The sequence below is a fragment of the Pipistrellus hanaki genome, assembly GCF_964339955.1.
Source record: "Pipistrellus hanaki genome assembly, chromosome: 14".
NCBI classification, from domain to species: domain Eukaryota; kingdom Metazoa; phylum Chordata; class Mammalia; order Chiroptera; family Vespertilionidae; genus Pipistrellus; species Pipistrellus hanaki.
The window spans coordinates 25,455,413-25,480,020 of record NC_140516.1 but is presented as its reverse complement, the minus strand read 5'-3'; the positions used below and the strand labels follow the sequence as shown (position 1 = coordinate 25,480,020).

The following is a 24,608-nucleotide window of genomic DNA, read 5'->3' as shown; positions in this document are numbered from 1 at the left end:
CAGTTTATGACTGTTCAGTAAACCATTCGGCCCACGATTTAGGCTGGATTTTAGATTTTGGCCCCTTCTCTGATTGAGTTCGACACCCCTACTCTAAATAAACAAACAGACAGGTAGGTAAGTAAAATGGAAGCTAATGCCCAGCTGGAGAGGCTCAGTGGTTGAGCATAGACCTATGAACCAGAAGGACACAATTCCTTTCCCAGTCAGAGCCCCTGCCCAGGTTGTGAGCTCCATCCCTAGCAGGTGTGCAAGAGGCAGCTAATCAACGATTCTCTCTCATCATTGATGTTTCTATCTCTCCCTCTCCCTTCCTTTCTAAAATAAATAAAACTAGTACAAAATAATCTTTTTTAAAAGAAAAATGAACAAATATTTATGTAAAGGTTAACGTACTCTTTCGTTTTCAATGTGTATGCTTCTATTAACACCTTATCTTAATCATCTTTGAATCTGATTCTTATATATACCTAATATGCAAATATTTGACAAAGTTATTTTTAAACTACCAGTTTGTTAGTATATAACTAAAGAAAAAAAGCTCCAATGCAAAACATTTTAATAGGTTGTCAAATATACAGTTATTAGGATTACCTAAATATCACTTATAAAAATCGATATATCACATTAGATGATTCTATAAAATAAAATCACACATTGACAATAACCCCTGCAGTCCAAGAATAACCCCATCAATAGTACAAATTACAAATACATTAAGAAAGAGACATTTAAACCAAAAAGTAACTTTGACTAGACTAGATACATTCATTCATCAGTTACAATAAACTTAGCACAGTCACTAATAACACAAGTTTAGGTGCAATTTCACATGCTTTCACGTCTTCCAGTACAGCTCCCATAGTAAAGTGTCTTTGTGCACGCCATTTTCGTTTATATTTAGATGCATCATACATCATCCTTAAGACTGTTTCACTTCATCATTAAACTTGTTAATATATATTTTAAGTGAACACCAGGTAAAAATTTAGCCCCAATGATGACAAAGTTTAACAATTAAAAAAATTCTTGAGAGTATATTTTAATTTTATGAAATTCATGTTTAATCGCATGAATACTATTTCCTCTTACTAGATGCTATCAAAATAATTTATAAACATTAACTCCTCAAAAATGGAAACTCCAAGCTTCCTAAAATATTAACAAGCATTTTAAGTAACAATAAAATCATCCTGTAAGTCAAACAGTAAATTTCACATTCATTGCCAAATTTAAAATACCAGTGACTTGAAGATTGAGGCCTAAAACATTAGTACTAAATTATAAAATACAATGTAAAAAATGTGCAGTAATTTGCTTGTGAAAATATAATGGAATATTCCTCACAGTAATGTTAAAGCACTACTCTAAATGGACAGTCTAAGTAAACGTACCTTTACCAGTAAGAAAACTGAAAAAATTAAGGCCTTTATATGCTATATATTACTATCTGAACTCAAAGACAAATAGAGATTACAATGCTGCAAAGTACTATTTTCAACCTAAATTGTTAGTTGCTTCATCTCAACTCAATAATTATTACTTTACCTTTACACTAACTCAAATGCTGATTAACTTTATCATCTTAAATAAATATTTCTCTGTATCTCTATTTTAATTCAGTCTCCAACCCCATGCCTTCTAGACAGAATGCTGGAAATAGGGTTTTGTCTGATTGGTTCACAACTGTACATTCAGGGGCTAAAAATGGTTAGCATATGGAATATATCCATTAAGTATTTTTGAATCTATATAATAACGCCTAAGTGACTGTTATGGAGGAATTACCAGAATGACCGGTCACTATGATGAGCACTGACCACCAGGGGGCAGATGCTCAGCCAAGGAGCTTCCCACTGATGGTCAGTGCGCTCCCAAAGGGGGAGCACTGCTCATTCAGAAGCCCAGCTCACAGCTAGCGAGCGCATCGGAGGTGGCGATATCCTCTCCAGCTTCTGTGACAATGCTAAGGAGCAGCGAGCAGAGCAGTAAGGAGCAGTGAGCCAAGCAGTAAGGAGTGAGAGGTCCCGAACTGTGAGAGGGCAGGACTTTGAGAGGCGCAGGCCGGGCTAAGAGACAACCCTCCCACCCCCCATGCACGAATTTTATGCACCGGGCCTCTAGTGAACTAATAAGAAGCATGACCTCCCTGGGCAACTCTACTTGTTTTCCCAAAGCATTAATAGGCAATTTACCTCTTTGCACAACCAAACTAACAATTTTTTAAAAGAAACTGATATCTACGCTGCGCTAACATAGAATGTAATAGAAAGACAACTGAAGCGATACATATATCAAATCAAGGTTAAAGGCACTGGATCAGAAAGATTATTACAAAGCATGGTAAACAATTTTGAAAGCAAATCAAGTTTTAAAGTATAAAATGTTGAACTGCTATGAGTAAATGGTACTAAAAATGATGCTTTAAAATAGTTGCCAAATTTCTATAATTTCACACATAAAATCCTTTTATTGTTTTACCATTTTCTTTCATCCTATGTGTTCTATATTCCAAATCCTAGAAACAAATGTTTTCAGTTGCATGAAACAAGAAAAATGCAACTGAATTATATCTGAAAATTATTTTTTTCCTTCAGTTATGTTTAAGTTAGATAGACATTGTAGAGATGATATGGAGAACATCAACTTGAAAATCATAAAACAGTAAATTATATTGTCAAAATAAAATTTAAAAAGTTCTTACTCAGTTGAATACAGTCTAAACCTCACAATAGCAAAATGTAGTGTAAGAGGCATAGTAAGTACAACCTTTCCATACACATAAAGAATAATGAATACTGAATTGAAAATACCACATTCTCCATGTTAGAGGTATGTAATATATACATTTTCACAACTATTTCTTGAAAAACTACTTAGATAAAATATTTAGCATTTATCAATTTTTTATTCGAACCTATGCAACTTCCATCCATATTAAAATATCAAATAGTGTAAATACTTTCTTATAAAACTATTATACAATTTAAGTTTTTATTAGAGAAATGTAATACTCTCCACAACTTCTTAAAGTTCCTTTTGTTAGTGCATTCCATAAGAAATACACTAAAACCATTATTTGTGTTTTCTAGTGGGAAAAAAAGTGATAAATCTATCAATCCAAACTATATCCTTAATATGCTTACTTTTTAAACATTTACATGTTTAAATATGCTTGGTGAATAGTGATCATTCTATTCCTGCAGTGGTAAATTTCAGCATAATGCTAAATGACTAGACTAGATAGTAAAATAGACACATGTAGATTACATAAACAGATATGTTATATGTAAGCTTATTTATAAAGTAACATAAAATGAGGATTAGATAACAGTGATTAAAAAATGTAAACAAACAAATGTCAATCCATTCCCTGAAAAACAAAAGATAAAAGGGCTTCTTGTTTTATTAAAATAAACAAAATATTATCTATTTTATAAAAAAGGTTAAGACACGGATTTTACAAAACTATATTTCCAAATATGGGTAAAAAATCTGGAACAATTGACACACTTTATTGAGATAAAATGTGCATAAAAACCTGATTAATACTTAAATGTATTAAATTCATTTTACACAGGCTGATACTATTCCCTACAAAAACTTCTTGTTTTGTTCAGATTCAAAATAGTGTCCAATTATCTGAACTTAAGATTTATCGAGCCACTATCCAAATAACAAAAAGTCTCTAATGTAGGAAAAATCAAGTAAAACTAAAACATTTCTATTATTACTTGAAATTCACCCCCACAAAAATAAAATAAAAAATCTAATTCCCATTTAGGCAGCAGAGAAAAATATGAAGTGCCTATATGAAACTTACAAATAAAAAATTAAAAACAATCAAATTTTGCTATAACAAAATGCATATGAATTTCAAAGTTATTCATGTTTGATAGATTTATTAAACTTAGAATTCACAGAGCATTTGTTACTTCTGTTTGTGCTCAACTATTTTGCCAAGTGCCCTCAGAGAGGCTTGGGAAGGTGACATAAACATAAAATTGTGATACTTTCCTCCACACCAAAAAAAATTTAATTAAATTTAAAAGTTTTATAATTCTTAAGAGAAATGGGGCGAAGAAGTTGGGATACACTAACAATTCTCAGCTCTAAAACATTTTCCAAAGAATATGGCAAAACTCTTAACTACTAGATGTGTTATTAGTGAATCAAGATGCAAGCAATAAGCATAAACATCTAACATTTGCAAATTAACTTTAAAGTTTTCAATAATAACTGGTTATTTTTTAAAATATAGATGTGAAACAGACAATACAGAATCTAATTTATCCAGGAAAAATAGCATTATCCCCCATCTATAAAATTAAATCATATTTTCTCTTGAGCATAATATAAAAGTATTTTGAGTAAATGAAACAGAAGCATGGTTTAGATATGTACCACTCTCTATGATGGACTATTTTACACAGTATGTTTGATAACACAAATTTGGATGTTGTCCTTCACTGCATATTAGAATTTTGAGAAACATCATTTTTAGCAACACAGATTTATACTACTGCTTAACTAAATGGACACATAAAAATATATAAATTTTTTTAAAAATTCAAGTTATTTCAAGGAGAAATAAGATCAACTTTCAATCACCCACCTTTTTGAAGCCGTAGAGGAAAAGGCATAGAGTTTATAACACTTTTCACAATCTAGTAAATATATATTCCAATTTGCCCATAAATTAAAATTTTTAAAAGAAAAGCATGGTTCTTCTAAGTACTTGTCTCTCCTTGCCCTGGCAACAATAATTATTAGCGCCCTTAATTTCAAGATTTTTGTTGTTGTCTGTTTCAATGATCTTTTTCATGAAGTATAGCATGTTGAAATATGAGTAATAAATTAAAATTAAAGGGAAATCTGATTTTGGAATAAAATAATTCAAAATCATTTCACTAAGAAGCACCTTTAAATATGCTGGTCTAAACTTTAATATAAAATCTAAACAGTACTTATTTCTGAAGTAGAATGTTCTCCAGTTTTAATAACTTCAAAAAGTAACACTAAGGACATCAACCTGTGCTTTCTAGATTTTTGAAAGTGTTCTCATAAATGTAATGAGTTTACATATGGCTCATTGTCATGGCTGGGTGGACAAAGATTTCATGGTAAATTGGCTACAGAAAACTAAATTCTTAATGACTGACTGTTTTGCTTTTTGCTTGAGCCAAATAGATGTTTAAATCATGTACCACCACATTCCCTGCTTAACATTCCAAAGTTTCTTTATTCTTCATAGTTTTCTAATGAACAAATAATTAGTTTTCCTGAGTAAGATTATAAAAAAGTTAACCCTTCTACCAAAAGTGTAAAGACAAATAAAATGTAGACTCACAATACAAATTGTTTACATAGCATTACAAGTGCAAAGATACTGACTGCTGCTCTTCACAATAATTGCCCCACCCCTTAAAAAGACTGCAGCAAAGGATTCAATTGTCCAAAATACTCTGAAGTACAGTAATTAAATTCTTCAGTCCATAAACATATCCCTCATCTATTGTGTTGCTAGGAAAAACATGAGCAAAATCTATCATTCGCACTTCTACTTCCGCAATCTCTTGGCAACCAGTGGGAAGATGGTAGAAAACTTTTTCCAGTTGGGAAAGTACATTTCCATTTAAATGTTCCTGTGACAAGCTTTTCCACCCATTGTCTTGCTCTATATTTTCAACTTTCAATGAAGTCTGACTGTGATGCTTTCTTGAATACATTTTTCTGTGACGAGCATACATCTTGGACAAGCTTTTGCCTACTGAAGCCTCTATTTTTCCATTTGTTGTGGAACTTAACACTCGAAAGTTATTATTGTACTCCAGTACATCTGTGTCCGAGAGTTGTCCTTTGGACAAAAACTTTTCTGCCAAAGTTCTGTCATTTGATTTTGTAGTAGTTGGATGAGATGAACCTTCATAAACAAACAGTAATGAACTTGCATAAAAGTTAAGCTGCTTCTGGCTTTCAAACCACTGCAGAATTCTCTCAATCTTCTGAATACTAGCAGCAACAGCATCTTTTCTTAAGCAGAATCCATTATGAAAAAACCTGGAAACTCCTATAGAAATGAACAAATAATATCACTGTAATATGTTATTATTATATAATTATAAAACAGCTACCACTTGAAAAGTAAATTCATCTTAGATATCATTTTTCCCCCATCATACCTTGCAATAAACTGAACTAGGAAGAATTCTAGTCAGACATAGAAACCTGGACTTCAACTTAATTTCTAATGAAGATGCTGGTGAACATTTAAGTTACACTTATGTAAAGTGAAAAATCCTTTAAACAAAATGATTTATTATAGATAGACTGGTAGTTTAGTTCCCTCTACATATATTCTCTTAAAGAATGTATTCCAAGATTTATTTCAGTCGCTATTTTGAGGGATTTTATAGAAAGACTAGAGGCCTAGTGCACGAAATTTGTGCACAGGGAGGGGGAATTGTCCCTCAACCCAGCCTGCACCTTCTCTAATTTGGGACCCCTCAAGGGATGTCCGACTGCCCATTTAGGCCTAATTCCAGAAGGATCAGGCCTAAACGGGAAGTCGGACATCCCTCTCACAATCTAAGACTGCTGGCTCCCAACTGTTCACCTGCCTGCCTTCCTGACTGCCCCTAACCGCTTCTGCCTACCAGCTTAATCACTCCCTAACCACTCCCCTGACATCCTGATTAATGCCTAACTGCTCCACTGCCAGCCTCTTTACTCCTAACTCTGTCCCCTGCAGGCCTGGTTACCCCTAACTGCCCTCCCCTGTAAGCCTGGTCCCCCTCAACTGCCCTTCCCTGTATGCCCAGTCACTCCCAACTTCCCTCCTCTGCTGGCCTGGTCCCTCCCCTTCTGGCCATCTTGTGGTGGCCATCTTGTGTCCACATGGGGGGCAGGATCTTTGACTACATGGGGGCAACAATCTTGTGTGTTGGAGTGATGGTAATCTGCACATTACTCTTTTATTAGATAGGACAGAGGCCTGGTATTTGGGTGGTGGCCAGCTGGTGTGCCCTGAAGGATGTCCCAGATCAGGGTGAGGGTTCTCTTGGGGTGTGGGGGGCCTGGGCGAGGGGCCTGGGATGGTTTGCAGGCCAGCCATGCCCCTTGGCAACCCAAGTGGAGGCCCTGGTATCTGGGATTTATTTATCTTCTACAATTGAAACTTTGTAGCCTGGAGCAGAGCCAAGCCTTCTGCTTGCTCCATGGCTGCAGCCATTTCTGTTGGAATTTATTTACCTTCTATAATTAAAACTTTGTAGTCTTAAGCGGAGGTCTAGGCCAGCCAGGGTGTGTGGGAAGCTTGGCTTCCTCCATTGCTGGGGGCAACCCTAGCCTCCCACTCTTTCCAGCTCTGTGGCTGCCACCATCTCTGTTTGGATTTGTTTACCTTCTATAATTGAAACTTTATAGCCTTGAGGCAAGGACAGGCAGAAAGCTTGGCTTCCTCCATTGCCTGGGAAACCCAAGCCTCCTTCCTTCTCTCTGTAGCTGTAGTAGCTATCTTGGTTGGGTTTATTTGCATATTTGCTCCTGATTGGCTTGTGGGTGTGGCTTATGGGTGTAATGGAGTGATGGTTAATTTGCATGTTGCTCTTTTATTAGATAGAATTACTTGTTTATCAGAATCACGTGTAAGAGCTAATCTAAAATCTAGAGTTAAATCAGAACCATTTTTAATGGTGTCAACAGCCCATTACCAAAATACAAAGTCCCAACAGCACTAATTTTTTTTTTCCTCAATAATACTGATTAAATCAATCTTTCCACACAAATTAAACTCACATTAGGGATTAGCACTATTCCAGTTTGAGTATATTACCCAAAATTAAGGTTTTTAAATACTTTAACCTATCAGATTTATGCCTCTTAAAATTATTTATGCCAACTTTATCAAATTTGAAATTTTATTGGTATGAACAGTTTTATTTTTGCCTTTAAATAGTTGTTCCCCACTCTGAGACAGAAATTGCTAAAAAAAAATATATATATATATTCACATTAGCTTGGGAAATATTTTAATAAGAAACCAATCTGCATGCCCAGCCACAGTGGCACAAGTGGCTGAGTGTCAACCTAAGAATCAGGAGGTCACAGTTCGATTCCCAGCATAAGCTCAGGTTGCAGGTTTGATCCCCAGTGGAAGGTGTACAAAAGGCAGCCAATCAATGATTCTCTCTCATCATTAATATTTCTATCTCTCTTCATTCTCCCTTCCTTTCTGAAATCAATATATATATATATATATATATATATATATATATTTATTTATTTATTTATTATTATTTTTTTTTTTTAAAAGAGCCACTCTGCATATTATCTTGCTATTGGCTGAGGCAAATACTGATTGTTACAAACATGATGGATACCTGTTTTTTACACATAAAATAAAAATTCTTCTTCAAACTCTTTACATTACACATAAGCTGTTCCCACCTTAGGCAGAGCTAAGAATAACATTCCAATAGAATACTATTTCCAGAAATTTAGGATATCATTGTTTTTATTTGTCCATAAATATTTTACAACTATATATATTAACAGACTTTAAACTACTCTTCATGCCTCTTGTTCATTCATAATGTAGTTCTAGAAGCTAATAATATACAGCTCAACTATAAGAGAAATTTAAATAAAAAATGACATGCTACAACAGACACTTTAAAGTCTCTTATGTAACAAGCAGTTTTAACATACTAAGAACTATATACTTTGATTTTTAAATGTTTTTATTGATTTCAGAGAGAGGAAGGGAGAAGGGGAGAAGGAAAGAAACATTGATGTGAAAGAAAAACATCAATTGGTTGCCTCCCTCACACACTCTGATAGACAAGGGACCAAATTGGACATGTGCTCTGACCGGGAATCAAACCATCAACCTTTTAGTACAAGGGATGATGCTTAACCAATTGATGCTGAGCCACACCAGCCGGGACTACATACCATGAATTTAAAAACAACCTCTAGTTCCAATACTTGGACTAGATGGTTGGTTCACAGATGTTCATTTTTATTTAACCCTTTGCACTCCGAACCATTCTGGACATTGGCTACCAGCTACTCGACGCTAACGGCGGAAACGTGCATTGAATTAACTCAATTCCCCGTAATCACTAATAAACTGCAATGTCCCCTGAGAGGGGACATCCGAGTGATATGCTAGAATTCCAATGTCCCCTGAGAGGGGACAGCGGAGTGCAAAGGGTTAAGTATAGTAAGTAAGTAAATAAATAAATGAAAATGTAAGATACACCCAAGGTTATGTATGAATGTAAATTTCATTTTTTTAAAAAGTTTATTGTGAATTGAATCATTATTCCAAAAGACAAAATTGAAATCACTTTAGAATTATTTTGATATTTATACAGTAATAAAAGCATTGAAATCTGGTTGTTTAATCCTTACCTTCCTTTAGAGTTTCTTTTGTTAAGCTTCTTCCATAGTGCTGGTTTTGTGTCTCATAGCTATCAGAATGGACATGATAAACCTGTCAGAAAAAGCAGTGAATATTAAAAATGAATACTCCTCAACCGTGTGGAATTTATCTCAGCATTGGTTAAAAGTAGAAAGATTTATTCATATGAGTCATCCTAATTAATTGAAGGGGGAAAAAATCATGTCATCATATCAGTAGATTCTAAAAAGGCATTTAATAAATTTACACCTACTATCAATGAAAACTTTTTAAACAGATAGATGAATATTTCAATAAGAAAATTATCTACCTCAGTCCACCAAAGGTCAGCCTCAACTCAAGTTTAAAGTGGAAATAAAGAAAAGGATCTGTCCTAAAATATAAGAAGTTTAAAAAAAAAAAAGTGTTCTATAACCTCTAGCAAATGCAAATAAGACAAGAGAAAGAAATTAAAGGAATAATAATTTGGGAAGGAAAAGATAAAAATATTACTCTTTCTAGGTAATGGACATATACTGAAAAATCAATTGAAAAACTAGTAAAAACTTGAAATGGTGACTGAGTACAAATTAGTAAGCAGAAAAGAAGCATTGATATACACAAATAACTGGTTAGAAACATAATGGAAAACTCCATTTACAATGGCAACAAAAGATAAATAAACTAAATAAAAGTACAATCTATATAAAGACATCTTTAACAAATTCCTAAGACATACACACAAACACAAACCCATGGTCTCAAAAAGGGAGACTCAATATAAAAGATATCATTTCTTATACCCCTATGTTCACTGCAGCATTATTTACAATAGCTAAGATTTGGAAGGCCAAGTGGCCATCAGTGGATGAGTGAATAAAAAAGCTGTGGTACATTTACATGATAGAATACTACTCAGCCATAAAAAAAGAAGGAAATCTTACCCTTGTGACAGCATGGATTGACTTGGAGAGTATTATGCTAAGTGAAATAAGCAGTCAGAGAAAGACAAATACCATATGATTTCATTCATATGTGAAATCTAATGAACAAAATGAACAAACAAAATAGAAACAGACTCATAGAGAACAGAACAGCTGTCAGAGGGGAGGTAGGTTGTGGGGCTGGGTGAAAAAGGTGAAAGGATAAAAAATAAAAAAAACAAACCCTCAGACACAGACAACAGCACAATGATTATCAAAGGAAAGGAGAGTGAGGGAAGGTAGGAGAGGTATAAATAGTAATGGAAGGAGACTTGACTTGGGGAACACACAATACAATATACAGATAATATATTATAGAATTGTATACCCGAAACCTATAATTTTATAAATCAACAAGAGGCCCAGTACACAAAATTTATGCATGGGTGGGGTCCCTACCCGTGGCCAGTGATCAGGGCTGACTGGGGCCTGGTTTATTGGGACCCGAAGGCCCTGGCAAAGAGAGGAGGAGACAGTTGCTGGACCAGGCGCTGAAGGAATGAATGCTGGATGCAAATGCTGCTTTTGTGTCCAGCCACTATGCAGTTTCCCACCTCCCTCCCTCCCCCTTCTCTTGTCACTGTGCCATCACTGGGGCCTGCAGACCAGGGGTAGATACAGGGGGAGGTTGGCCACCGGCCCCTCCAATACCCACCCCTGGTTCCCCGGCCCAGCCCGGGGCCCGGCCCCGATCAGGTGATTGGGGCCTGCTGCTCAGGAGGAGGGATAGTGGGAGGTTGGCTGTGAGAGCACAGTGACCACCAGGGGGGCAGTTCCTCGATTGAGCACCTGCCCCCTGTTGGTCAGTGTGCGTCATAGCAACGGGTTGTTCCAGTCGTTTGGCTGTAATGGTCACTTAGGCTTATATATAGATGTTATCCCAATACATTAAATAAAAAAATAAAACATTTAGAGATAACAGTTTTACTTAAATTAATCCACAACTAAAACACAATTATAATAAAACACCAACAATTTTTATAACTAGATAAGCCAATCTAAAGTTCATATAGAAAACAACATATCCCAGGAGGGCCAAATCACGAAATGCCTTTTTTACTTATCCTGTATATGTACCCTAAGGCAATGGAATTCCACTGAAGAGTTTTTAACAGGAGAATGCTGTGATTATTTTACAATGTCTGGAGGAGATTGAAAGAAAGAAAGAAAAACTGAACTTGAGAGATCAGTTAAGAGACTAGGTTCTGTAAAAGGATAATGGTGATAATGGATTTGATATGCTGAGGAATTAAGATCAATAGGATTAATGGATGGCTCTGAGAGTTAATGGTGACTACAGGTTTCCAGTGTGCAAAATTAGCATGTGCAAAACTAGCACTGCCATTTCTGAGATAAGGAATATTCTTAGTATTTGTTGAGATTCATTGCGGTTGGTTGTGAAATGAGTGTATCACTTTTTTATATATATTAGTTCTAGATGTTTTTAAGTCATCCTAGTAAAATGTCTGGTAGGGTTCTAGCTATCCAGATTAGGAGATCAAGAAAAAGCTGAGGCTACAGATATACCTTTAGGAGTATCAGTGTAAGTGAAACTGAACCAATAAGAACAAAGGACACTGCTTAGGAAGAAAGAGAAAATAAAGACAGTAAAATGAAACAGAGCAGAATACCTCAACATTTAAAGAATAAACGGGGGAGGGGGGGGGGCGGTAAACTGGCAAGGAAAACTGCAAAGTAGCCTTTGGAAAAAACCAGGACAGGGTGTGATCTCAAGGACATAAAAAGGAATGTTTCAAGGAAAACATAGTCAGCCTGAAGGCTGCTTTTCAAAGTGCAGTACGGTTAGTGATGAAAATGGCATTTACATTTAGTGAAGATGTCATTAGGGACCTTAGTGATGGCATGGTAGAGCAAATGCCAGATTGGAGGCTGAAAAATACTAAGTGGGAATTAAGGCAATGGAAATAACTATTTTGATTGTAAAGAGGAGGCAAGTTAAACCCACTGGTAGACAGCAGAGCAAGGTAATAGTAGGCTTTGATGTTGTTGTTTTTTAAAAATGGAGAGTGATCTGAACATATATAAAACATACCTACCTAGGAAAGAGATAGAAGCTGAAGATATAAGACAAGAAAAAATCAATAGTATTCGATTCCTAAAGAGGTGGGAGGGAATGAGATCCAGAGGGCATAGGGAAGGTCTGTCCTTAGGTCAGAAAATTCATCAGTGTGAGAGAAAGGAATAAAAGGGAAATGAAAGCACTTGTAGGTTAGGTATGCACATCTGTTGACAGGAAATTAAAAGAAATCCTATCTAATGCCTTTAATTTTTTTTCTGAAGCAGAAGGTAAGGTCCTCTGAAAAAGAAGTGAAAAGGAGAGTGGGAGAGTAAGATTTGAAAACAGCAAATGTTTAAATAGTTGCTCGTGTGGGATGTTTATTTCTTGTTTTAACATTATGCCATTAATCATTTTTCCTTTTAATAATTCCCACATTTAATTATAGTTTTCTAAATGAATCAACTGCATCAATTTCTTTGATCAGAATACCAAATTCAACTGTGCTGTTATAATTATCACAATATAACAATCCATCGATAATGCTTCCTATTTATTAACTCTATTTAAAACTCAGAAGATTCATATATCATCTTGCATGATGAATTTCAAAACTACACCATTATGCTTCTATAAGTAGCAATCATTTACCAAACTTAGCCTCCACACATCTAACCTCTTTTTCCAGAGCCCCTGTAGCTCCCACAATTGCCTTTTAGGAATGTGGTACACGAAGAAGCTCCAACAAGCCTCCTGGACGATGAGAAACCACATGGCAAAAGGCCCATTGGAAAGTTAGAACAAGCTCCCCCACAGAAGTGAGCTCTCACTGTAGACCACCTAGCCCCTGCAGAACCATCAGATGAGTGCAGCCACACAGGGACCCTGGGTGAGATCAGCAGAACTGTCTACTTAGGCCAGCTCAAACTGCCAACCCACAGAATCATGAGCAAATAAAACAACTTTTTAAACCACAGTTACCTAACTTTATTTTCCCTTTTAAAAATATAGAAAAATTACTGAATATATAAACATAGTACTTTCCTCATGGCAAAATCATAAACAATATAACATTAATTTACCACATTACTTATATTACAGCTAAACTAAAAGCCTCCTTAAAACAAAATTACCAGAGTTGGAGTCCTGAGGTTCAGCCATTCATCCATTTAGTAATCACGGATTATGTGTCACAATCATTCCCGACACTGACCATATATCAGTGAACAGAAAAATAAAAATCTCTGCTCACACTGGGGAGTTGTAGACAACTGAATTCCAAAATATGTCATCTTATATATTAGTATCAAACTGACATCTCTAATTTTCAAGGAAAGAACGTGTAAAGAAAAATATGTGTACTATACTAATAATCACTCTTACCCTCATGCCAAGCACCAAGAATCCAATCTCTTCCATTAATGGGTACTTGCTGACCTGTTGCTGAATCTTCTCAGATGAGGCAAAAGGATCATAGCTTTTTCGCCCTATCTTTACATCCATTATACAGGGCTTATTAAATTTATGGGTCACATCTTCCAGTTTTAGGTATAAATCTGTTATGAAATAAAAACTTTAATTAGTGATAGGCAAACATACTACCACTCAAATAACTTTCAGAAGAAACAAAATGAGGAAAATTTAAAACTGAGAAAAAAAAATTAAAAACTCCAGAGTCAACAATTAGTATAAATATCACAGAGAAACACTTGCAGAAGTGTTTGAAGTAGATGTAAGATTTCCAAGAACATTAAAAAGGCACAATGAGAGCCCTGGCCAGTGTAGCTCAATTGGTTGGTTAAATGTCGTCCCCTCAAGGCATATGCCCAGATTTTGTGCTCAGTCCCCAGTAGGGGGCGTGCAGGAGGCAGCCAACAGATGTTTTTCTCTCTCATGGATTACTGCACTCAAGGATTACCGAAGAATTTCTATAAACAGTTACACATACGGTATTTATCAGAAAGTCTGAGGGCTATAAGGGAAATAGTTGTGGAGATAATAAAACCTCTTCTAAACAATCTTTTAAAACTGAGTACTTAATTACAGTATCTATAATAGATAGCCAATCTACACCATACTCAACAAACTTTGTTAATTTTTAGAAGTGAGATTCTTGAAGAATAATAATTAAATAATGTTCTAAGTTAAACATTAATCAGTAGCAAAATTCATTGAAATCTAAGTTTCTTACATTATAATGGAAATCTCTATGATCACAAAGACTTGTGAAATAATTTAAGCAACATGCTGATCTGAATCACAAACATATACATTTGGGACTAACAGACAAGAAGGAAGAGTGAAGGGACAAACGGGGAGGGGAAGGGAAAGAGCCTGGGCTCACTTTTCCCCACTGACATACAACTGAAGTACAGGCGAATCCTAAATACCCAGGGGACCGCTGATTGAGTGTGACCTCACTGAGGATACTCACAGGAGAACACTATGATTCCCTATTGACGAAATGTGATACACAGCCCATGAGTCAAAAGAAGACAAAGAACTAAGGAAAAGATAAGCTCAAGCTGGAGCCCCCTTCTTTCCTGTTCTCAAACTGTAGTCCAAGTACTATCGACATTAAAAAAGCTTGTCACTTTTTTAAAAAATATATTTTTATTGGTTTCAGAGAGGAAGGCAGAGGGAGAAAGAGATAGAAACATCAATGATGAGAGAGAATCATTGACCAGCGGCCTCCTGCAAGCCCCCCATTGGGGATTGAACCCGCAACTCAGGCTTGACCATAATCAAACCAGGAACCCTTCAGTCCATAGGCCAACGGTCTATACACTGAGCCAAACCAGCCAGAGTGAGCTTGTCGCCTTTTTTCTTGAGCTTGTCACTTTTAACAAGCACATCACTGAACTCCAAAATAAACCTTCATAATCAAAATGTCTGGGCGATTATCCTATTAATATGCATTTTAATTAGCCCATGGGTTATTCTTAAACTCAGTTAAATTTCAAACTCTTACCCCATTCACCAACCTTTTTCAATAGTTACACAGTCAAGCTGCTTATTTAATTAAACTGTCTGCTCAGTCAAAGGCCCAGAAGTAGCAAATACTGCTTCAAGTATAAATTAATATTAAGAGAGAGAAATGGCAGAAACCAGTTTGGCTCAGTGGATAGAGCGTCGGTCTGTGGACTCAAGGGTCCCGGGTTTGATTCCGGTCAAGAGCATGTACATTGGTTGCGGGCACATCCCTGGTGGGGGTTGTACAGGAGGCAGCTGGTCGATGTATCCCTCTCATCGATGTTTCTAACTGTCTATCCCTCTCCCTTCCTCTCTGTGAAAAATCAATAAAATATATATATATATTTTTTTTTAAAAGAGAAAGAGAAAGAGAAATGTTGTGCCCTTACATAGATCAGTTTGTCCTCTAACTATAAAACTTACTGGTATTTTTTTTAAATATTGCAATTTAAAGCCCAGAAGAGTGGGACAAAGAAATGGAATAGGAGACAGGGAGGAAGTTATGGAAGGAAAATATATTTCCTGATGTTTTTTCCCTATGCAAAATGAAAAAAAGAAAATTGCCCAGAAATTACAAAAAGAGAACATCTGTAAATTAATACAGTATTAAGTACTAGTATATATATTTTTCCATTCAATTATAACAAACTTATCATTAATTTGTATATACCATTTAAGAAACTGGTTATGAAGAGCAAAAGTATTAATAAGTTTATCTAATGAAGTAGAGAATGATTAGAAAGAAAATCACACATGTATTCAGTTTTTATAATACTAGGTTTACTTTTATATAAACCTTTTATAAAACCACTGTCCTGAATTAAGAATAAAAGATGAATTTTAGGTAAAACTTACCATTTGGTGCAGTGGGAGGTGACCAGATGCCATAATATTTTGGTAAATATTTTCGTAGCTCTAAAAGAACACCATCAGTACCATCAGCAGCATAAACCTGAAAGAGAAAAATATAACTTGCATATTAGTTTCTTATAATGCTTTACAAGTATCCTACACTTTCCCCAAATAAAATATTGTTTATCATAATATATCTAAAATTTTGGATAAGCAAAAAAAAGTACACTGTGTTTCCAATGAAAAACTGTATTGTTTAAGTTATCTAATTCTAGCCTTCTACTCTCCTTGAACTATTTTACAACAAAGAAAGCTGTTGATAACTCTTAGCAAACGCAAAATAACTCTTGTTCATATAAATGCAAAATAATTCTTGCAAAGAAATTCTGGCCATGGGAGGTTCTAGAACCTTCATAAAAGGTAGGAGTCTAGTGAACATTTCTAAATCATTTCAACTTCCCTTTATTTCATATAAATGTGTGCTTCTTTGACTTTTCTTTTGAACCAGTTTTAACATCTGCGTAGTTCCCTCATTAAATAGTTAAGTTTAACATCTTTTACACTTACATATTTGATAACTGTAAAGAAGTCGTGGTTTTACCTTTTTAAAAAATAAATCCTTTACCTCAATGTAATTCTAATCATTGCTCACTTAATTTGTTGATTTATAAGCAGTAATAAGTCTAGTAATAATTCTAGAAAATATCAGAAATGTCTAGATGTTGGGAAGCATGAGACTTGGTTGCTAAGTCTGTAAGGAGGACATTCTGATAAAAGTGTGTGGAATGCCGCCTGCCCTGTTTATCGGATTCTGACTGGAGGAAAAGGGAGTGTCGAAGGCGGTGCCCCCAATTATTCCTTGACCTTTCCAAACGAGCCTGTGCACGTGCAGACCCCCAGCTGAAGCAGCCAGGCCGGGCCTCTATTGCTTTGGCCTTTGCTGGAATTATCTTTAGATACAATCAGCAGGGTGAGTAATCTTGGGAGGACACATGTTTATATTGCACTCTAGGCCAGGGCATCCAGGGATGAAGCATAATTCTAGTAAACACCCGAGTCTGCACATGTGCAGCTGACCTTTAAACTGAGGGCTGATGTTTAACTGGAAGGCTGCTTTCTTCTTCCACAGCCTCCCAGTATCTTTTCTGCCAAGCTGTCTCTGCCTCTCCTTAGTAGCTGAGCATCTTTGGGAACATTTAAGGAAAGGTGAGCACAATGCAAAGTGTCTTTATAAGCATGTTGCGGTGTACACACTTTGTAATTAGTTTTTTTGTTATTGATGTGGCAACCATTTATAAACATTCAAAATAATTCCACAGTTCTCAAGCAGCAGTCTAATCCCTTTTTCACTTTTAGGAGGTTATTTTTCAGCTTAATCCACATTGCCCTCTCTATAGAGGAGGGAAAGTGGTATGGGTCTGCCTTACTGAGAGCCAAACAACTCAGAGAGACGCCACTATGGTTAAAAAGGGATAAATATATCCCTTTCCAGGAACAAAGAAAAAAAATAAAAAGGAAAAAAGAAGGATGGAAAATGCCTGGCCAGTGTGGCTCAGTGGTTGAGTGTCGAACCATGCACCAAGAGGATGCTGGTTCAATTCTTGGTCAAGGGCAAATACTGGGGTTGCAGGTTCAACCTTCCACTCCCATACAGGCACGTTTGTCTCTCACAGCTCGCTCGCTCTCTCTCTCTCTCTCTCTCTCTCTCTCTCTCTCTCTCCTCACCCCCTCCCTTCTCTCCCTTTCCTTTCTAAAAGCCAATGGGAAAAGATATCCTAGGGTGAAGATTAAAAAAAGAAGAAGGATGGAATGGAGGAAAGGAAGAAAGAGAAACAGAGACAGGCATTCCCAGTAGGCATGGCTCAGTGGTTGAGCATCGACCTAAGAACCAGGAGGTCACAGCTGGATTCCCAATCAGGGCACTTGCCTGGGCTTCAGGCTCGATCCCTGGGAGGGGATGTACAGGAAGTAGTCAATGGATGACTCTCTCATCATTGATGTTTCTATCTCTCTCTCCCTCTCCCTTTTTCTCTGAAATCAATATATACATATATAAATGTACACACACATATGAGACAGAGATAGGCAAAAGGCTCTGATAAGTTGATAGGTAAATTCTATCAAGCCTTTAAGGAACAAAATCGTTATATGATACAAATTCTTCAACAAAATAAAATAAGAAATGCTCCTCAACTCATTTTATCAAGCTAAAAGAACTTGATATCAACCAAAGACAAAATTTAAAGAAAATAATAATTCAATCTCATTTATAAACATAGCTGGAAAAAAATCTGAAATAAAACACTTGCAAACAATATTTAGTAATTCATATTATTAAAAATAAAAAAGACATTCTAGTAGGTTTCGTTTCAAAAAATGAAAGGTGATATAATATTAGATAGATATAATATCATTTATGGCATTATCAGATTAAAGGAGGAAACTCATGCTAATTTCAAAAGATATAGAAAAGGTAACTGAAAAATATTCAATACCTATTCATATCATACTTTAAATTGTTTCCTGAGATAAAAATTGAAAGAATGCTATATATTTTCCCTTTCCACTTCCCACAATTTTCTTCCCAAGAAGCTGACAAGACTCAACTGCATCAATGGGATCCCTTGCCCTCTGGTCATTCTCTTACTAGTGGGAGAGAGTTGAGGTTGGGTTATTTACTTCTCTAGTTCCCTCTTTATCATAAAATTACCTTCCCTGGATTCCAGTAACCATTCCCTCTCCTTACCCTTAGAGGCCCAAAGATGTTACAACATTATCTCTCGCAGGTAACCTTAACTCTGACCAAGCCTAGGTAAACAATCCATTTATTAAATTGACAGAATACATAAATTATCTCTTGTCAGAATCTCGACTCACACAAAAGGCAATTTCCTTAACCTAGGAAGATGTATCTACCAAAATGTCAGTTTTACAGGGAAATGTTAAAAGCATTTTTGTTATATGAGAGGAAGATACCCCTATCATTGCTTCTATTGAGCCCTGAAATGGAAGTCCTTGACAGAAGTATATGGATTCAAAAAGGACAAACAAAACTCCCAATTACAAAACATAAAATTATCTATATAGAAAACAATTAAAATTGTTAGGGAACCTCAGATAATACGAGTTAAAAAAGAATTCAACAAGATTACAAGACAAGGAACACTAGCTAGATATCTATTTTTTTTGTCCTATCTAATAAAAAGGTAATATGCAAATTAACCATCACTCCATCACAAATATGGTGGCACCCATAGCAACCAGGTCCCCAGCACTATGCACCCCGGCCACACTGAGGGAGGGGCCTCTGGGGGCAACACAAGCCCAGCATAATGCGCCCCGGCCACACAAAGGGGGTGAGGGGCCTCTGGGGATGACGCAGCCCAGTGTCCTGCAACCTGGCCACACAGATGGAGGGAGGGGCCTCTGGCCAGAGGCCAGGGCGCAGGACACTGGCTTTGTTACAGGCCGGACTGAGGGACCCCACCCTTACTCCCCAATCCCCCACCTCCCCCCATGCACAAATTTTGTGCACCGGGCCTCTAGTTCTTATATATTAGCAATCACTGGAACACTTAATTTAAGAACTACCATTTACAACTGAAACAAAATACAAAGAACCTAGAATAAATCCAACAAATTACATGCAAGACTTTTACAGAGTAAATATAAAATACTTTCTTCAAAAATGAGACATTATTTAACAGCTAAAAACATATATATCCTAGAGCTTAGACTGCCTACATTCAAATCCTGGGACCACTATTTACTTTAGCATGATCATGATCAAATTATTTAAACCAGGGGTCCTCAAACTTTTTAAAGTGGGGGCCAGATCACGGTCCCTCAGAGAGCTGGAGGGCCGGACTATATGAACTACTAATTCCTACTGTAACACCTCAGCTGCGCTCACTGCCCAAAAAACCTGGCGGGCCGGATCAGACTCCTCTGCGGGCCGCATGTGGCCCGCGGGCCGTAGTTTGAAGACCCCTGATAAACTAATCATGCCTAATGTACACATGTATATAATAAAATGAAGCTAGGAGTACCTATCTCATAGGTAGTTGTGAGTTAAATGAGTTAATAATGGTAAAGCATGTATAATGTCCTTTTTGTTTTTTGTTTGTTTGTTTTTTAATATATTTTATTGATTTTTTACAGAGAGGAGGAGAGAGGGATGGAGAGTCAAACATTGATGAGAGAGAATCACCGATCAGCTGCCTCTTGCACACCCCTTACTGGGGATGTGCCCGCAACCAAGGTACATGCCCTTGACTAGAATCGAACCCGGGACCCTTCAGTCTGCAGAACGACGTTCTATCCACTGAGCCAAACATGGTTCCGTCTGTATTTGTTTTTTAACTTTAGCTTGTATTTTTTTTTTACTTGCACCTATATTTAAGCACTAACATCATAGCATTTAGAATAAAATATAAGTATAATTTTAGATATAACACCAAAAGCACAAGTGACAAAAAAAAAAAGAAAAAAAGATACACTGAATTTCAATATTTAAAAAATTTAAGCTTCAAAAAACACTATGAAAAAAGTGAAGACAACCCAAAGAATAGGAGAAAATATTTCTAAATCATATATCGGACAAGGGACTTGTATCTAGAATATATAAAGATCTCCTATCTACACTAATAAAAGAAACATGCAAATTAACTGCACCTCTGCTATGCTTGCCAGCCACGCCCACCAGCCAATCAGGACCAAGTATGCAAATTAACCCAACCAAGATGGCTGCAGCCACATAGCGAGCAGGAGGCTTGGGTTTCCCCAGCAATGGAGGAAGCCAAGTTTCCCAACCACTCTAGCAGGCCCTGGCCTCTGCTCAAGGCTACAAAGTTTCAATTATAGAAGATAAATAAATCCCAAGAAAAATGGCCACAGTCACTGAGCTGGAGAGAGCAGGAGGCTTGAATTGTCCCCCAAGATGGAGGAAGCCAAGCTTCCCGCAGCCCTGGCCTGCCCTGGCCTCAGCTCAAGGCTACAAAGTTTCAATTATAGAAGATAAATAAATCCCAGATACCAGGGCCTCCACTTGGATTGCAGGGCGGCATGGCCAGCCTGCAAACCACCACAGGCCCCTTGTCCAGCCACCCCATGCCCCCAGGGAACCCCCACCCTAATCCGGGACACCCTTCAGGGCAAACCAGCCAGTCCCCACCCATGCACCAGGCCTCTATCCCATCAAATAAAAGAGCAATATGCAAATTGACTATCACTCCAATACACAAGATGGCTACCCCCATGTGGTCAAAGATGGCTTCCCCATGTGGACACAAATGGCCACAACAAGATGGCCATCAGGGGAGGGCAGTTGGGAGGCACCAGGCCCGCAAGAGAGGGCAGTTGTGGGCGATCAGGCCAGCAGGGGAGGGCAGTTAGGTGCAATCAGGCTGGCAGGGGAGTGGTTAGGGGGTGATCAGGCTGGCAGACAGAAGCAATTAGGGGCAATCAGGAAGGCAAGGCAGGTGAGCAGTTGGGAACCAGCAGTCCTAGATTGTGAGAGGGGTCAAAGATTGGAGAGGGTCCAGGCTGGGCTGAGGGACACACACCCCTGTGCACGAATTTCATGCACCAGGTCTCTAGACTATAATAATCCTACATAATAAAAGGCTAATATGCAAATTGACCAAATAGTGGAATGACTGGTCACTATGACATGCACTGACCACCACGGGGCAGAAGTTCAATGCAGGAGCTTTGGGACTTGTATCTAGAATATATAAAGAACTCCTGCCAAAACCGGTTTGGCTCAACGGATAGAGCGTCGGCTTGGGGACTGAAGGGTCCCGGGTTAGATTCCGGTCAAGGGCATGTACCTTGGTTGTGGGCATATCCCCAGTGGGGGGTGTGCAAGAGGCAGCTGATCGATGACTCTCTCTCATCGATGTTTCTAACTCTCTATCTCTCTCCCTTCCTATCTGTACAAAATCAATAAAATATATTAAAAAAAAAAAAAAAAAAAGAACTCCTATCTACACTAATAAAAGAAACATGCACCGCTCAGCCAGAAGCCAGCCTCACAGCTGTGAGCACAGCGGTGGTGGCGGGAGCCTCACCAATCTCCGAGGCAGTCAGACACCTCCCCATGGGCTCCTGGACCGCGAGAGGGTGCAGGCCAGGCTCAGTGGACAACCGCCCCCCTCACCCCACCCAAGTGCACGAATTTCAAGCACTGGGCCTCTAGTTAAAGCATAATGTGCTAATTAGACCAGACTGCCGGGCTACCTTCCAGATGAAGTGGGGCTGCAAGGGCCAAGCCCCTTACACGAATTTCATATATCAGGCCTCTAGTGACTAAATAAAAGACATTCCAATGAAGAAATAAACAAAGGATCTAAATGGACATTTCTCCAGAGAGGATTTAGACATGGTCAGTAAGCATATGAAAAGATGACCAACATCACTAGCCATTAAGGAAATTTCAATTAAAATATAACACAATGAGGTAACAACACTTCACACTCACTTGGATGGCCCTTAAGAAAGAAAACTAGCGGAAACCGGTTTGGCTCAGTGGATAGAGTGTCGGCCTGGGGACTAAAAGGTCCCAGGTTCGATTCCGGTCAAGGGCATGTACCTTGGTTGCGGGCACATCCCCAGTGGGGGGTGTGCAAGAGGCAGCTGATCGATGACTCTCTCTCATTGATGTTTCTAACTCTCTGTCCCTCTCTCGTCCTCTCTGTAAAAATCAATAAAATATATTTTAAAATAAATAAATAAAGAAGAAAGAAAACTAAGAAGTTCTAGTGAGGATACAGAGAAATTACAACCCTCATACACTGCTATGGAAATGTAAAATGGTGCAGCCACTTTGGTAAACACTTAGACAGTTCCTCAAAAAGCTAAATATAGAATTATCATATGACCCAGCAATTCCAGTCTTAAGTTATATATCAAAAAAAATTGGAAACAGGTACTTAAACAAATATTTGTATATGAATGTTCATAGAAGCTCTACTTACAAAGGCCAAAACGTAGAAACAACCCAAAGGTAGATCAATGGATAAATGGATAAACAAAATGTGAACAGAATATTCCTCAGCCATAAAAAGGAACAAAATACTAATGCACACTACAGAATAGGTGGACCTTAAAAATGTGAGACCAAAAAGAAACTAGACACAAAAGGTCACATACCGTATAAGCAGATTGGTGGTTGTTAGGGACTGGGCGGAGGGAGGAACAAAGCATCACGCCTTCAGAGTTTCGGGTTTTCTTTGGGTGATGAAAATGTTTTGTAACTAGACAGAGGAGGTGTTCCTAGTCATATGATTACTTAGATGTTAAGTCTGTCTCTTACCACCATGCTTTGGAGATTTACAGTGCACATCAGCAATATATGCTAAGAAATTCTATAGTGAAAACATTTAGACTCAGCATTTCTGAGAAACAGAAACAGTCTCTCAGGTATTTTTCAAAATGTAGGTCGCATCCCATTAATAAAAATCAGAATAGAAAATATTAGGCTGCATCAGTAAAGATAAGCATTATATTTCATTAAGCTTTTGTTTCAGTCACACACACGTTATACAAGACATGCTATCAAACGTATTTATTACTGAGTCACCACCAGAGAACTGAAAACCACTATGAATACAACAAACAAATCTTACCTCACTTACCATATTATAGAATTCTAACTCTCTTGGGCCCCTTGGAGGTGGCTGTAGCTGTTTCAAAACTGTGCCATCTGGATGTTGCAAGATACCTATAGAACAAAAATCAGATACTGTATTTTTTAATGCTTTAGTAATAGTGTATCTTGAATCCTAGACTAGATTTAGATTTGTTCCTGAAGTTACAGATAAACGACTCATAAATTTAAGGGTTTCCTTTTATTTATTCCAAAAATGTTAACATTCAACCAACATATTTCAGTGCTTTTTATATGCAAAGCACCAGAACACAAATTCTAAATAGCTTGGTTTTATTGTCTCCACAACTATTCCCTTTTAGCTTCTTCAGACTTTCCAAGAGATGTTAATTTATAGTTAAACTAGAGGCCCCACACACGAAATCATGCAGGTACGGTCTCTAGGCCTACCCTCCTGCAATCAGCACCATCTTCTGCCCGTTCACCAGTCCCCAGGCCGAACGCCACCTCTGCCATCGGGCTCTAAGGCCATTGGGATCACCAGCTCATCCCCAGCTGCTCTGGGGCTCAGGCCTGCAGGAAAGCGGGTGAGGTGACTTCACTTCCATGCATGTGCACAGGCCGGCCACTGATGGAACACACTGCCCTTTGGGGCTGCTCATGTGGGCACCACCGCCACTGGGGCTTGAGACACTGACAGAAGCTGCAGCGCGCCTGCAACCTACCTGCCCCAGTATGAGCAGCCCCAAGCGGGCAGCACATTCCATC

General features: G+C 37.6%; 1 protein-coding gene across 2 annotated transcripts in view; it reads right to left on the bottom strand.

Moving 5' to 3' along the window:
- Positions 1–542: 542 nt before the first annotated feature.
- Positions 543–24,608, bottom strand: part of IPMK (inositol polyphosphate multikinase) — a 37,149-nt gene continuing 13,083 nt past the window's right edge. Inside the window, exons 2-6 of one of the 2 annotated variants that reach the window (XM_084904813.1) lie at positions 23,860–23,954; positions 16,235–16,331; positions 13,790–13,962; positions 9,418–9,499; positions 543–6,070 (exon numbers count right to left, since the gene is read on the bottom strand). In XM_084904813.1, the coding sequence (XP_084760939.1) occupies positions 5,448–6,070; positions 9,418–9,499; positions 13,790–13,962; positions 16,235–16,331; positions 23,860–23,954 (1,070 nt within the window). In that variant the 3' untranslated portion in view covers positions 543–5,447. The remainder of the gene's footprint in view (positions 6,071–9,417; positions 9,500–13,789; positions 13,963–16,234; positions 16,332–23,859; positions 23,955–24,608) is intronic. The other variant, XM_084904814.1, reaches the window with a different exon arrangement.